Source organism: Apaloderma vittatum, unplaced genomic scaffold, assembly GCF_000703405.1.
Source record: "Apaloderma vittatum isolate BGI_N311 unplaced genomic scaffold, ASM70340v1 scaffold27360, whole genome shotgun sequence".
Lineage (NCBI taxonomy): Eukaryota > Metazoa > Chordata > Aves > Trogoniformes > Trogonidae > Apaloderma > Apaloderma vittatum.
The window spans coordinates 22,564-39,006 of NW_009694434.1; the positions used below are offsets into that span (position 1 = coordinate 22,564).

A 16,443-nucleotide genomic window follows, 5' to 3' on the forward strand; every position below is an offset into this window, starting at 1 on the left:
CCCTACTCCTGCCGGTCAAATGCCATTACGCGTTCACGACAGTCTCACAGGGGATGATGCTGTTTGATGTGTTTTTAACAGCCAAAACCGTGAAAACACCCAGCGTATGTCCTGGGACATTTCTTGCTTTGGAGGGGACACAGCTCAGCACACAAGTCCTTGTTTCTGTGTCTTTTCATGTATCTGGCGTTGTACGAAGTCGAGCCACCCCGGCAGTAGGTGCCCCCTCCCAGAGGACCTTCCTGCCAAGGGCTGCAGAGGTTTTAGAATTGAGATGAGGGGTAAAAGGCAGAAAGAAGTGGGCTGTGAAAACAGGCCATGCATCTACGAGCCACAGCTATGTGTTTTAGGGATGGCTAGCACCTCCTTCCTCTCCAAAATTCAATGCTAAGAAAAGAAATAAAAAAGAAAAAAAAGAAAAAGATTGCATTACCATAAAAAAACCTGGTATTTCAGGCTATGGTCCTTGCTAGGAAAGGGAAAATGGGGATATGAGTGGATTGCTGTACTAAATCAGAGAGAAAAAAGATTACAGATAAGCCATTTATGACAAAAACCCACACCATCTGAAAGATTTGCTCTTATCCCACTAATAAAATCATGTCAACCCTCCAGCCAGCACAGCAGCAAGATCTCTCTTTAGCCACAGACAAGCCCAGCTTGTGGCCATCTGCACACCCTCCAGAAGCCCCGATATTCCCACAGTGGGCTCCGTCGGGCACCCATCCTTCCCGGCGGCGAGTCGGGTGCCGCACCCTGCCAGACCGTTGCTGAAAGCATCGGAAATCTCTCCAGGAATAGAAGGCGGGGGTGGAATTTTTAACACACGAGCGAAAACCATCCCCGACATCTCCGTGCTCGGGGGGGCTGTGGTTTGACAGGCACCGTACGGAACCTGGTCAGGCCTCGGGCAATAAATAACACGAGTATTTCACCGACACCTACCGGGGCTCCAGCAGTTTCAAGATCCAGAGTCCAACTAATCTTTACTACACACAGCTTAAATAACCACTTAAGCTCAAACCACCTAAGGTATGTTGAGCTTTAACAGTTACTGGAAAGCAGTGTTAAATCTTTGAGGGTTGAAAGTATTTTTTTCAGTCCTCTGGCTGCGCTGGTCCGATTGTACTGACCGACTGGCCCCTGGGGGAGCTCTAGGCATTAGAGGTGTAATTGTTGTCCTGCCCGGGGTGTGACAGCACAAAAAACAGCCCTTGACAACTTGGGAATAGACTTTCAGAGGTTTCCGTCTCAAGCCTTCCAAATCTTTAAAGCCAAATGAACTTTTCTCTTGATTTTTTTGGCTACCTGGGATTTTGCACGCATTTAACACGCCTGACAACAGGAGCTGCTGCACTTGGACAGAGCACCCAAAGGACGGCCAACCTTCCCAAGCCCACGCTGGGCGGAGCAAGAAAGCCTCAAGAACAACATAATCTTTAAAAAAAAATCAATAAATAATAAATTCCAAAGTATTTTGTACCTACAGGCGGGTGAATCCGAGGCACGTCACTTTCCCCAGAGGACGCACGCAGGCTGCCATGGCCCCTCGAGAACCCCTCCGCTTGGTGCTCGGGGAGCTCAGCAACCCGATTAGATCCCGATTTAACTATCACTGAGCTGAACGCGCTGGGGCGAGGAGAGCCTGGCCAGCTAATCTCATTTCTTCCCTAAGCCACAGCACCCTTTCAGCCCCGGCACTGAGCGCCCGGCAGCGCTGACCGCTCCCTGCTTCTCCGATATCCTCAGATGTGATTTTGGGGTGGGAGGGAAGTCCAGGGCTTCCTAAAAGCACTGTAATTATATTCACCAGAGCACCAGGTCTGAGCGGTGTGGTTTTGGGCCAAAAAAAAAAAAAAAAAATTCTGTGTGTTAGGAGACCTTAAGCGATGGTGGTTCCAGAGGTTTTGGCACAGACCGGTGCTCTTGGGTCAGTATTACAGGAGTTTCACTCCCCAAAAGCAACTTTTCCTGCAAAATCTATGAAATGAGGCAGGCCCAGGAGCAGTTTTGCCAGCAGCAGTTCAGACACGGGGACAAAGATCTCGGCTCACGCTTCTGTGCTTCAGGCACAAGTTTAAAACTAGTTATTACAGGAGGCGGCTGCACATCAAAGGGAGCACGCATGTTTAGGAAAAACAAGAATACGATGAGCTCCCCTTCTGACTTGAAAATTACACGTTGTGTTTCTGTCTTAAGTGATAGATTAAAAACTGTGAGTATTTCAGGTGCTTGGATCATCTGAGAACTTCTTTCAGAGGTTAAAGATGGTAATGAGGGTGCAGAAGTTGTCCCAAGGCAAGCAACGATTAACTCCAAGAGATTGCCAGGCCGAGCTCCAAAACAGCCTACACATGGTGTGGCCTAATTATTATCATTATTCTTAAAGAAGAGCTATTTTGGTCTCGCATGATGTTACAAAGAACAAACCAACCAGTTTCAGCAAGACAGGCTTGGCCCACTTGATTTTAAATCCTCAGGCTGCGTCTCCCTCCGTCTTCATCTGCTCCTAGTTTGGCCGCGGTTCTCGGTTTGCTCCCGCCCGTTCCCACTCACCCATGCTCCGGCTCCTCGATGGGATCTGTGAATTCCGAGTGCACGGTGGAGTCGATGGCACTGTCCGTTTCTACCTCGTCGTGCATCTCGTGATGGACTAGTGTGCTGGTGTCCTCATCCGTGAAGGTTTCGCACTCGCTGTACGTGCTCTCCGAGCCCATGTAAGCACTGTCAGTCACCTCATTTGCCTGGTAAAAAAAACCAAACCCACAAGAGATAAAATACATGATAGCATAGCTATGCGGTTTCACTGCGGAGCAGGGCAAAACACGTACGGGGCAGCTAATTACCGCTACGTCGTGTTTTCTAAGCGCAGAAATCCAAGCTCCTAAAAGCAACATGAGCTGTACCCCATGTCCAGCAGCTGCTCTTGACCCACGTGCAAGGACCGAGTGCCGCCCTGGGGCACACCATGGTTTGCAACAGCAGTGCTTGGAAAGCAGATTACCGAAATGTGTGCTAAATAAGAGTTGGAGGGAGATTTTGTTGTGAGCGGGTATGGATTTGTTGAGTCCAGGAGGGATTACCCACTGCTTACTCGGCAGTTCTGATGACCGTCGCTTTCACCCTTTCCATTTTAAGAGGACACATTACAAATCTGAATGCTCTGAAAAAACCACCATCCAAAGCTACCGGTTAGCCCTTAAAGCACTTTTCTTCCCTCTCCTCTAGCCATGCAAGAGCACCTTCCATCTCTCAATAGAAAATAAACTGCTTTATAAATTTTCATTACAGCACCTAATTTGCAGAGACTGCATCAGCAGGACACTCAAATCTCTGTGCTTGGGCTGGAGATTGGGCTGGAACAGCATCTCCAACACTTCGTGCTACTTCCCCGCACTTGTTCCCTGCAGCAGGCTCTAGGAAAGTGGTATGACTTGGTTTTTAAGACATCACGAGCACAGAGGACTGGGTTTTTCTCCCCAGTTCTGCCCCTCAGGCAGGTGTTCAACTTCGGTCCTGCCCGCTGGCTCGTACGCGTGTGCAGAGAGGGTCCTTCCTGGACACAGCACTGAGCCTAGAACGATCCCCCTGTTCAGAGGAGAGTGGTGGGAGCACTAGAAGAAACACTCTCCTCCCTCAAGCCAAGAGCTCTTGTCCCCTGTCATAACGCCAGCTTGTTTCCCAGCGTTTCCGGGATTTCCCCAGCACACCTCGCACCGAATCAAATCACATTTGGCTCTGGGATCTCAGTCCCTGCGGGACGTGTCAGCGCCAGCACTGAGCTCCAGCTGATCCCCTGTCACCAGAGGTGTCGGGCAGAGGGGTGGGAGCCCTCCTTGCTCAGCCTCAAGAGAAAAAGGACGCTCATGGAAAGCCGTTTGCTCATCTCAAGCTCGCTCAGCTGCCGGCAGCACAGCTCCCAGCAACACCAAAGCAAACCCTTCTCTTCAGAGAGAGCGCGTGGAGCTGCGTTCAGTGCTTTTCCCAAGGATTTTCAATTAAAAAAGATTTCTCAAAGCCCTGTACTACAACAGCTGGAAAGAAAACACACAGACATACTGTCCTTGCGACAGAAGAATGAAGAATTACGTTGGAGCTGTTCACTTACAGCTGGGTGTGTATACAGCGGGGCGGAAGAGCCCTGCTCTGGTAGAAGAGCAGCTTCTGCCGTATTTGTGCGGCAAAAGAGCACCAGACCCAGAGACACAAACGTCCCGCTGCCATCGTGTGGCCTCGACTTTGCAAACACCACTCTCGTCAGCCCAATTCGCCTCTTTCGGGTAAATGCGCCACATCCCAAAGAACTTCTGCAGTTTTCACCGGTGCTGAGCGGCTCAGGACACAACCAACACCTCATTTCGTTGCACCCACAAGTTCCCAGGCTGCCTCAACTATACGTGAAGCCAAAAAGGGATAGCAAGAACTCGTACAGGAGACCTGAAGACCTCGAAGGGGTGCATGGAGAACTGCTCCAACAGCGCTTCTTGTCCTACATGGGCACTGGGGAGCAAAGCGACCAAGCCAACACCCTGGCTTTGCTCTCTGCCGAGGGCTGTCATCAGTCCTGTGGTCACTGAGCCCCCTCGGCTGGGTGATGGATGGAGACAGACAGACAGACAGGAGCTCCTCTTGGAAACTTGTACAGACCCACGCTGCCTTACAGACAGCAGCATCTCTCTAGGACATCACCCTGAAGTTAAACGTGACATAAACTTTCACAGAATGGGAGTGAACGTCAGAAGACGCGGCTGTTCAAGCAAACCGGGTTCAAAGGGAGAGGAGGCTGCTGTGGCAAACGTCATCCCTAGTGCGAGAGAAGGTGGCTTTCGAGAGCAAAACAAAAGCCTCCTAAAACCCCCACCCACCTGAAAAAGCATAAATCCAACCAGACTACTTATATACCTAAAGCTGGGGACTCGCTTAAGTGCTTTACTGGATTTATGCTGCACTTCTAGAAACACTGTGCAGGCTCTTAAAGCTCAAGCAGGAGGAAGACGAGGGAGATTGGGAAGCGGAGGCTTGGTCTGCCCTCCCTTGCTCTGGGGAAGGGGTTCTCAGGCGATCCGAGTCCTTTTCCCAAGCTACGCGAGGCACACATCAAGTTTAGGAGAGGCCAGGCTTCAGCGTAATTGACAACATCGGGTTGCAACATCAGTTATGTTTTGCTTTTAGGGAACAAAATTCTATTTCCAGCCCACACCCCACATCCCCAGCACTCACAGCAGCGATAATGCTTTGTGCCAACTAAATAAACTAACCTGCTTCCCACTGGGAAAGCTTAATTTTAAGTATACATTGAAGCATTATAATAAGCACAAAGACAACTACTGCAAAGAAACCAAATCCAAATGCTCCAACCCACAAGTAATTTGAATAAAAACCATCCTGTTGCGATTCTCATTGCTGACCCTCTCAACATGAAGCATGACCAGGAGCTGAACAGATCAGGGCACTGGTGCCCTTAGATGATTTATCCATCAAATTATTACAAAACATCTTACTGATGGGAAATACTGGTACGGAGAGAATGAGAGAGCAACCCTGTAGAGTTTGAAGTAGCCACCAGAAGTGCACACTAACCATGCACCAAGGACGTGTAGTAATTTATTTTTTTTTACATGACCTGTAGCACAATTGCTAAATACAAAGAAAGTTTTTTGCACAAAGAGAAAAAAAATTTCTCTTGTAATACTAGTCTAGTGAGATTTCAAATGCAAGAGTCCTATTAAAATTAAACCTACGCAGTCAATGAGTTAAGAGGTTGTTGAAACTGTAAACAAATTCCTTCTCCTGAGCATGAGCGTGGAGAACTTTGTTTTACATTTCATCACAGATTAAGCAGCTAAACCTCAAGAAAAGACGCACGGAGGCGATAAGCAAAACAAGGGGACTTCAATAAAGTATAACCAGATGCCTGACAGAGCAAAGCAAAACCAAGCTCCCGTGCGCCGGGCAAAACGCAGCCGCAGGTCGCAGAAAGCTCTTTTGATATTACGGCCTCACGAGCACCTGGGTTGCGCGCTGACCCTTTAAACCTGCCTGCCACATCTCCGCTTCAGCCAAGTTTGCCTTTCTGGGAGCAGGCAGAAAACCACTTTTTCCGCATAAAAAACCGCCATGGTACACTTAGAGGTGTCCGTGGGCTTGGGATAGCCAGGCTACAGTGCAAGTGGCCCAGGGGACTTGCCAGGAATGTCCCCCACCATGTTCAGAAGGGGGTTGGTGCCACCACTATCAGCGTATTTTAAGTTTTTATCAGATAAAATATATGCTTAGATGCTTTGGGTAAACCTCAGAGGTTAAAACTGGCAGCCCAGGGATTTGAAAGCCCGGCAGTAAACCCTCCTCCTTTTAAAAGGAATTAAATGGATGAAATCAGCATCAGGGTGACATGATTTGCCCTGATAAAAAGGGCGAGATGCTGAAGCACCTTCAGGAGATTTCTCCAGCAGCAGTTCATCTCTTCAGGTGTTTGATTACACATTGGAGAAAAGTCCATTTGATTAAATGTTGTCAAGCTCAATTAAAAAACCTCACTGATTTTAAAAAAAAAGAAGGCACATGAGTTTGAGGAAACAAGATCATTGGAGTCACCTGCAAGGTCCAGGCAATCTGTGATGGACAGAAAAGCTTTAGCCCAAGCTTTGGTAAGGCGTTGCCTTGGAGAACAGGGCAAAGTCTGGCTCCCAGGGAAGTTTCTCTCCAACATTTTCCGCAGGGCTGGTCCCTGGCTCATGTCTGGAGCTATCCCGGCATCCTGAAGCTCTGCTGTCCTTGGCCACAAACACTCAGAAGCTCGGGAAGGGAAGTGGGAGGAGGGGAAAAGGAAAAACAACTCTGTTTTCCCAGCAAGCATGAGCATATTTATGATGAACACCAGCTCTAAGCGCACACAGGACTGAGAGAAGGAGACAGATCGGCTACAAAAAAACACCCTCCAAGGACAAGGATGCCGTTGCCTGCGGCCGAGAGGGTGAGGTTCAGTTGTGTTTCCAGACCCACACGAGTCTGCATTAATATAGTCACCTCCAAAACCCTGAAACACGCAGTATCAGCTCAGCCTCCAGACACGGGCAGCCAGAAATCCCTACCACCACTGAGGAATCCGGCACCAACTGATCAGCCACAATATTTCCTCTTCCCATGTATTTGGGCAATATCCATTTCTCAGAGAAGCCAGGGAGCCCATGCTCAGCCTTGGGTGAACACGACTTTCACAACACAGCCCTGAAGTTGGCGTTTGAGGCTGCTACAGTCAGTAACATGCCCAGGGCTAGGCAAGAGAACCGTACCACATCTGTTGGGGCAAAATGAAAATACCCACCCTAAAAAAACCCGCCCCTAACCCCAAAAAAACAACTCACAAGATACCAGATCCTGCAAATCAACCTCAGCACCCCAAAAGCCTGCAGCTACCATCCCTCTTGGTGCAACTCCCCCAAAAAGACCCAGGCAGAGAGGACTACGAAGACAGCCTCATGTGTGCACATCCATGGATTATAGAGAGGAAAGACTGTTCCTAAATCTGCTGCACACACCAACAAAAACATCAAGTGGCCAAGTCGGGTCACTCTAGAGTCCCCGGGGCCAGAGAGCTGCCTCTTTCTAGAAACCCAAACCTTCCTCGTTTCGTGTCACGACTCAAAACCCACCTGCGGACACATCGCCTCCCCTCCCGAGCCAAATCCAGCTCCAGGAGCGCGCTCTGCTCGGAGCTGCCAGCCGCTTCTGCAAGGCAGGAGGGAAGCAAAGTCCAGGAGACGCCGGGCGGGCGGCTTACCGACTACTCAGTGCCGGTGTGGAACAGAGCGTCTTTTGTTCCCAACCTCCCAGGCCTCGGCGATAAGGAGAGGCGAGCTAATACGCACCGCCCCGCCGTGTGACCGCAGCCCTCCTCGGCCAGGAAGACCAAAATAAAAGCAAACCTTCAGAGCCCCACGACACGGCCGGCCCTGCTCCAGGTGCACGCGCTTTCCTTTCACACCGTTATTTATTAAGGTGAATTCTTCAGAGGATCTGCAGAGGCTTCCAGGCTTATCTCAGCCTCCCTGATGTTTCTGGTGAATCTTTAAGCACTAAATGACAAATTCCTTCCTTATAGCCACAAATAGAAAAATGGATAAGGTTTGTCTTGCTCACTAAGGCAAGATGAGGAGCACTTTGTTACCGATAAGCAATTGCAATCGGGTGACTCAGACGGCAATCCATGATACGCAACAACGGTATCGACCACAAGGAAGGGCTGGTGCTTCGGTCACAGGTACAAACCGAGTTTACAAACACACCAAGCCCAGTCCTGCCCACGCTCTGCGATGCCCTCACCCAAGCAGCTGCTTTCTGGAAACAGAGGAGCCTCATCGGAGTCAGCGTCGCAGGGTGACCCAGGCCACAGGATCTTTCCCCGCAGCAACCCTTGGCGTACAATGTCCTTGACACTGCATAGTTTGCGACGCACTGCTCAGACTCACGAGTTTTGAGTGGTTTGTCTGCTTTTGTGTTTCCTCCCTGTAGAAACCTCACATACTTCAATCTCCGACTCCCTTAGTCGCACTCATCTAGCATAAACAAATCTATTTCCTTCCATTACCTTCGCAAATCACATTTTTTCATTTTATTCGGGTTATTCTCTCTTTCCTCTGGGTCACATCCTTCCTGAAGCACAGTGCCCCGGAGCAGGACTCAGCAACACTGACTGGAAGCCTCTTGCACCTTGATAACCAGTTGACCTTCTGTACTGAGTCTGAAAAAAACAACCAAGGGCTCCTGCGAAGGAGCACGGCAGCACAGGAGTTATGCTTTAACCCGAGCTCAGCTCCTTGCTCTGTCCAGATCTGCTATTTGCAACCCTTTCGCTCTCCCAGCTCTTCTCTGTGAGCCATGAGACCACAGGGAAGGTCTCAGCACGACTGTGAGGAGCCTGAAATCAGATATCCCCAACGGTAAAGCTCATTAGGAAACCTCAACCACTGCCAGTTTGCTTTTCAAACTCTTACTGGGACACCTTTGATTCCAACGCTGCTCCTTGACTCGCTCGCAGGCTCCCGACGATGCTGTCCTCCCAGGCCCCAGTCTGGCTCCCACGCTTCTGGGTCTGCTTGTGGTTCAAGATAAGGCTTCAAGGTCTTTGTTTTCCAAACTCCTTCTGACCTATCTTGTGCAAGGCAAACACTCCAACTAGAATGTTTTCTGTCCAGCAAAGAAACTTCCCACCATAACCCTCAATAGAGCTCTGCCTTTAGTTCATTCATGCCCGATTTGCACTCCCATTGTACAATATATGATTTTCCTCGGTATTTTCAGGCTTTTTGTTACCGAGTTAGCACCACGGACTCATTTTGAAGTTCAATCCAGCACAGTGTTAGTGACCTGATTACTGTATTTTTTTGTGCCTAATCAATACAAAGCTAATACAGACTGATCACTCGTGTGCTCTGCACGTGTGACCAGGATGGGCAGTTCCCTTTGCTGCTCTGTGCCAAAGGAGCTTAAAGGCTTTGGGGACAGTGGGGACATTGCTCAGGGGCTTCCCCAAAGGACAGGCACACAAACAGACATGAATCTGCATCCGTCACGTTTCACAGCCCTGCAGTTTTGGCTGCCTACAAGATTTTGAGGGCAGCACCTGTTTAGGATAAAATTAACACCAATTCCAGCAGTCAGCTCAGAGAGGGCTTTGTGATTTTCTTCCATTCAGGCACGATGATGCTTTTCGGGCCAAGACGTGTCATCAGAAGGCCAGTCCTTCCAGAGAGGGGAACGGCACTGGTAAATAAAGCCTGAGCCGAGGGGTGAAGGGCTGCAGCCTTCACGTGCTGCCATCTCACCTTCATCTTCCCATCTTCACCATCCCTGCAGTGGTACAGCAGTGCCGGTGTGGCGAAGGACTTAGATCGTCATTCCTACAGCAGGGTAGTGAGGGAACAGTCCCCAGCTGAGCTCCAGACCCACTCTGGCTCTGCCGGTCTCTCCAAGTTGCCTTTGAAGGCTGCAGAGCTTAACCCCAACTTTTCAGACTGGCTGCTCCCTACCAAGCATCCGCTGGTAACCGTGGTACAGAGAGGCAGAGGAGGAAAAAATCTCATGTAAACTGCTGAGTGTTAGCACAGCAGGTCCACCACCGAGGCAGAAAGCACATGCTCCAAATATTCCGCTCACCAGGCACAGCTCTCTGTCTTAGGGGAAGGCAAACACCTTCCCAGGAGTCTGCAATAAGAAAGGAGGGCTCCAAAGGTCCACTGAGCTACCAGGAAGAGAGACAGCAAGTCTACAGCAGCCTCGTACAACCACCCCACGTGGGCTTGTTGCAAAACACGAGGAACGATACCCGATGCCTCCGGGGAACAGCTCCTGCACACACAAGCTGTGGTGCACGCCACGCACGCGCAGCGCCTGTGTCACCGGTGCATGGCTGGGATCCTACAAGTCTTCGATCCCCTTTGCAGAAACTCTGAGCAGCTGAAGACATCCAGCAACGGGAATTTAAAATTGCCTCGCTCTGATTTTCACCCTTCAAAAAGCATTAAATTCAATTACTCCACATGAGAAGAAATTCTATCTCTATCATGGGCAACAGTTCTTTCAGCAGCCATCAGCTGTGCCTGTGGACGAGCAGGCTGGAGAGAGCCAGGAGTATCCTCCTCTTTCCAAAAGGCACAAAAAGAGATGTGAGTCCTCACCAATGACCATTTTACTCCCCAGATCCACTCCTACCGTGCTGTACAACTTGTTACTGAACATTTTAGCCAGCGGGTAACATGCCTGGGGTGAGTGGGGGGGTCAGGTTTGCAGGGCGCTCACGTGCACGCCCGGTCAGCATTGCTGCACATCCTCATCCAAGGAAGCAAAATTCCCTTCATGTGTGTCTTGGTGAAATGTGTTTTCCTGGCCGAGAGGACTCACAGCGGCCGCCCAGCAGATGGCAACAGGGCGCCCAGCACCGCGCTGCACTGCGCCCCCAGCCAGCCCTGCTGCCCCTCCAGCGCTCACCCGCAGGAGCTTTGTCCACTCCGCTTTGCAGACCTCAACGAGAAACTTCCCAGAACCTTGTTGGCCCAGGTTCCCATGGCTAAAATCTGCATTTGTGCTATTTACTGTGGTCCCTTTACAGAACAGTTTCTCGCACCAGCTCGGCCTCTCCTCCAGCCCACCTAAGGTTACACAATTCGGGCAGCACAACGAATTTTTGTGGCTTGCTTTCATTTTTGGGAGAGTTGGCCTTCCCGCTCTGCCTTGCTCCACAGCAGGCTCATCTGCCTCCAGGAGCGAGGGCAGAGGGTCCTCACTGGGTGAGGCACAGCAGGTATTCAAGAAAGCTAACTCTAAATTCACCTTACCCCCCTGCAGAGCACTGCAAACAAGTCTATGTACCTCCGAAGTGAGTCACGAGCTTCATGGGAGGCGAGGATAACACCTACCTTCCAGTTAGTCAGAGGCAAAGCTGCACTAGCCCAGCCTGGGGGGAAAACAGGCAAAGACTCAGGTGTCTGGACAGACACGGAGCTCCCTTTACGTAACTTTTGCAAAGCAGGGTAGGCAAAAACCGCTGTCGTTACTTTTTGGTGATGTTTCCCTGCAGAAGTAGAAAGCAGTAAGCTTATCACCCAGCTGAAACCGTTGCACCTCTACCTCAGTCAAGGAGAAACATGCTACCAGGGGCTGCAGGCACGTAACTCTGGCAAGGTTATGCTCTCCCCATTGTCTTAACAGAGTCACGCAACCAGAAATCCTCTTTGAAATCAGTCTGACACACAGTCCTGTCTGCTGGACGGAGCTGGCAAAGGGCAACAAGAGTCAGAAGCTCTGCGCCATGTCGGGAGCAACACCAGTGGCTGAGTTGTGGAAGTATCTGACATCAAGTGTTGTGTCAAGTGTTGAAGTTCAGACCTTTCCCCCTTGGAGAGGCTTTTAAGGCCCTTACTGGAAGATGCAAGTGTTGGTCCTTCTCTCTGTAGAGCAAACACTCGCTGAAAGACACCAGTCCCGGGGACGCAAGGTTTTCCACAGCCGTTCAGCTCTTTCTGATGACAGCCACCAGAAGAGGGGATGAGTCACCAAGAAGAGCAACCTTATTAACAAAGAGAAGACATTTTCATTTAGACTGCTTAAAGTGCTTGTTTACACTTGTTCGAACAAACATTTAGGAGAAAAGGTCTCTGTCAAGGCCCCAACACTTGTCAGAGTCAAGCACTCAAGCCACCACGATTCTGGTCTCTTTAAGGGGGATCACAGCCTATACTCCTAATCCAGAAATCACAATTACCCTCAGCACCACAACACAGTAAAAGCAGCACCTCTCCTCCTTCAGCTCAACCTCTCAAATGCCCTCTGATGTGACACAAGAGGAGAAAAGCTAGCTGTGCTCCTTCACCCCAGGGCCCTGCCAAAGCAAGAGGGGCTCATCCGGCGTCTGAAGTTTTGGGGGCTGAGAAAGAAGCCGTTGTGTTCAAGAGGCTGCTGAGCTGCCTGGCGGTCCCATGAAGTGGCAAGTTTGAGAGCTGCATGCTCACCGGGCATCATATTCCCAGGTCTGAAACGGGGATGCTTGAAGATATAAACTGCTTTTCGGTGGTGTGGGAGGTCTGCTTGGAGGAAAGGTAGCACCTTCACTTTTGGCAGGGTGCTTTTTTCCTCCCTCCTCTTTTCCAGGTGAACCCAAGCAAGGTGGAATATATATATATAAATCTGGAGACAACATTTATTCTGTTTTCTCTCTTCACGATTTCCAGAGCAGCTACCTACTGCACCTAGCGAAGCAGGCCCTGCTGAAGTGCCCCCCACCAGCAGACAGCTCTGCCAGGCAGGGCAGCACTGTGCTCCGGTCAAAAACACCCAGTTGCTGCTCCCAGCAGGTTGCTTTTTTATGATGGCTCCTCTCATCCAGCTTTCCAAGGTACAGCACTACAGGACATGTGGAATACAACGCATGTCGGGAGCTCGCTGCTCAGCTGAACAAGAATAAAAACCACGAGCCCCAAGGCACCGATTTATTTTTACACTTGCAACGCCGAGTGGTATTTCTTGATCATGTTCTCATTTGCCAAACCTCTATGAAATCCTCGCAGGCTGGAAATTATTTCGAATCATGTATCCAAGACAACAAAGGTAATTCTTCCCAGGCATATTAAGTGTAGACACCACAGAGCTCTGATCTTTAGACTATTATAATACCATGAATTCAGTATAAGAATCCATTTACATCTTTCTGAAAAAGAGATTTGGGATTCATCACCTTCTTCCTTTGGGTCACCTTGTCGTTTCAAGGAAACGATGGCCCAGCAGCAGAAGTATTTCATCCCAGCGGGGCACATACCCGGCTTGTTGGTATTCCTGCCCAGAATAGCTTGCAGCACTGACAGAGCTCATCTATGTTAAATCAGCCCTTAGAAAACATCCCTGCTCTGAATTGCAGAGGAGATTGTCCCTTGATGCAGGTTTGAGGAGCAAAAAAATGAAAGCACTCGCCTGCACAAGCACTGCAACGCAGACTGCCACAGCCTCTCGACTGCCTGGTCCAGCGGTTAAAAAGCACATTTGTGACCTTGGACCAGATAGAGAAGAAGATGAAACCCCATCTCCCTGCTTGCCTTCCTCTCCCCCTTCCACCCAGCTACCACTGGGTTTTGTAACTATCTTGCAAAGAGGAAAAATAATTTAATATTCAACACATCCTCTAAAGCTTAAGCTTTCCAGAGGGAGGAACGCAGCTCTTAAGGCTGTGTTCACCCGAGCAGATCTAAAGGAATAAGCAAAGCTGTTGCCTTGATCGAGAATGGGAGCCAGCAAACCAGCTCAAGAGGAAACCCATGCCCAGCTGGGAAATGGGATGGTGACCTGGTCAAGCACAAGTTTTCAAAGTGAGAGCCTCTAGCCATCTCAAGGGACAGACCTGTGCTGCTCATTAACACGGGGACGAGCGGTTGCCCAACACCTGGTTCATCCCTAGGAAACTCTAAAGAATAGCTTGAGTCTTTTATCAAGAAATCACAAGGACAAAATACCACGTAACAGACTATAAAAAGTAAGGGTATGTATACATGTGCATGCAAATCCAAAGGTGGTTGGGAGTCCCTTTGCAAGTAACAATCTATGTGACAAAAACATCCAGGCTACTAAGACACAGGAGTCAAAAACCTGAAGAGGAAACTTTAGGGAAGGAGAAGCAGAAGGAAGCTATCTGGTCCCCACATTGGACTAGGGAGCCAACCAGCCCTTTGCTCTGAAGGAACCTCCAGCACCTTCCGCTCCAGACTGGAAGGCACGGAGCAGGAACGGAGGAAGCCTACCAAGGAAAGCCTAGAACTCCATAAACACAGACAACCGGTCACTGCAGCAACAGCCTCCTTTCTAGCCAGGAAGAACGGATCCAGGACAGCACTGCAATATGCTCCTAGAACACAGAAAGGAACTGAGGGATGTAGGCTATAACTCCAGTAAAAGGAAAAAAAGCACATCAGACAAGCATCCTCAACCAAACCCAAGAATAAAGCGGGGGGAGGTGGCATAAATTTAAAAAAAAAAAATAAAAAAAAATCTACATTTTGTCCTTCGCTCTACCTTCTATTGGCCAAACAGCACTCAGTGCCAACATCTGGCCTCTCCACTTTGCCTCTCGGGTAGGCTCCCAGCTGGTATCTCTCAAAATCAGGCTGAGGTCCTCCAACCTCAGAAACTCCAGCAATAAGACAAATACGACAGCAGCGGGCACCCATGGCGCATTGCTAGCGTTTCACCGCAGAAAGGGTCTCCCTCCTCCACCCAGGGCAGGATGCTTTAGCAATTCTGCAAGCTAAAGACAGCACTGGCCATGGGTTTTTGCTCGAATGCCAATTTTAACTTAAGCAGCACCAAATGCTTGGTGCAAATTCTCTGGGCCTGTCACCCACAGATTAAAGGATATGCCTGCACTACATGTTTAGCAGCCCACAGCCAAGGCCCCTCTGCCCCAGCCAAACCCTCCGTGCTCAAGACTCACTCTGTATACAGCTGACATTTGCAGGAGTTAACAGTGCTCATACTTGCCTCAAACGTGACAAAGTCATCAAACTCATCAGGACAGGCTGGGACTTCCTCCTCGGGGGTATATCCCATATCATACAAGTGGCTGTCAGGATCTGCAGAGGGAAATAAAAAAAATAAAATAGAATCATCAAGGGGAAACGCACATCCTCAAATGAAGAACAGCTTTAGGAGATGCGACAGCAGAAGGACAAGAACCTCCTCTTGCACGCACCAGTGCCTCCAGCTCTCAGGAAAGATCTCTGCTCCCAGGCATCTCAGGACCACCTTGGGCAGAAGACAACCGGGACGGTTGCTCCAGGCAGAGGTCCTGCGAGGCCCCTTGCTGCTCCGATGGGGCTAGCATCTGGATTCAGCCCTACCCCACCAGGGTCTCCGTTCCTTTTCCTGATTTCTTCCCTATCTCCATTTCCTGCATCCTCTTTTTCTTCTCCCAGAAGGCTTTAAATCCTGCTGTGGGCAGGGAATACATTAGATCTATGTGTGACAGCCAACTACCATGGGAACGGCAGAGAAAGCAGGCTGCACCAAAGCTTTTATCATCTCCTGCTCCTCCCGTGGCCAGCCACATCAGAAGCCAGCCTCACAGGGGGATAGGAAAATAGGAGGTTTTCAAGGAGACTTCTTTAAAAAAATCAACTACTCCTCCCACCCCCAAACACCCATCTGCAGCAGAGTGGAGCCGCATCCCTTTGAGCCCTTCGACCAAGAAGGGGAGTGTAAAATTCCCCGTGCTCCCTCAAGCAACAGCGAACACACGATCCAGCACACGACCTAGATCACAGGCTGGAAACACCAAATAGAGATCAGATGCTGCGGTCCCCAAAATAAATAGCAGGCTCAAAACCCACACGCCTCGGAGCCGGAAACGTTGCGGCACTGGGTTTGACTCGATGTTGATAACCTTGGCCGGGCAGAGGGACTCACAATGCCAGCGCTCCCAGGAAAGCTCGGCCATCGCATGGATTTGGGGAGGGACAGGTTTTCCTTTTAGGGCTGCTCGAGGCAGGCAACGAGAGCAGAGCTACAAAGCAGGCTCTGCTTTCTGTGTCCTTCAAGCTGGTGGCTTCCCAGCAGGCTGGCAGCCCCGCCAACTCAAACAGCTCCCAGGCTCGAGTCCAAACCGAAGGGGCACGTAAGTCGCGGGACTCTGCTGCAGCTGAGCCGCCCAGCCGGGATCATACGCAGTCTTCCTCAGAGGGCATATTCCCCATATAGCTACAGCCAGGGCTCCCGCTTTGGGTCCATCTCCAGGGAACAAGAAAGGCCATTTTTCATTAAGGGATCTGTACATCCAGTATGAAAGGCAAGGGATTAGGGTGCAGGATGCAGTAAGGAGTCAGCCTTCCCCTGGTTTGGGGCTCCCAGGGGTTAGACCATAAATCAAAACCAGGAATAAGCCAAACTGCTTTTTCAGAAACCAGCACA

General features: G+C 50.0%; 1 protein-coding gene across 1 annotated transcript in view; it reads right to left on the reverse strand.

Moving 5' to 3' along the window:
• The window catches only part of RAB11FIP3 (RAB11 family interacting protein 3 (class II)), a gene marked incomplete at its 5' end in the record, with an annotated part of 47,238 nt that overhangs the window by 18,548 nt on the left and 12,247 nt on the right, over positions 1-16,443 (reverse strand). Inside the window, 2 exons of the mRNA XM_009867635.1 lie at positions 2,557-2,744; positions 15,019-15,110. Of these exons, the coding sequence (XP_009865937.1) occupies positions 2,557-2,744; positions 15,019-15,110 (280 nt within the window). The remainder of the gene's footprint in view (positions 1-2,556; positions 2,745-15,018; positions 15,111-16,443) is intronic.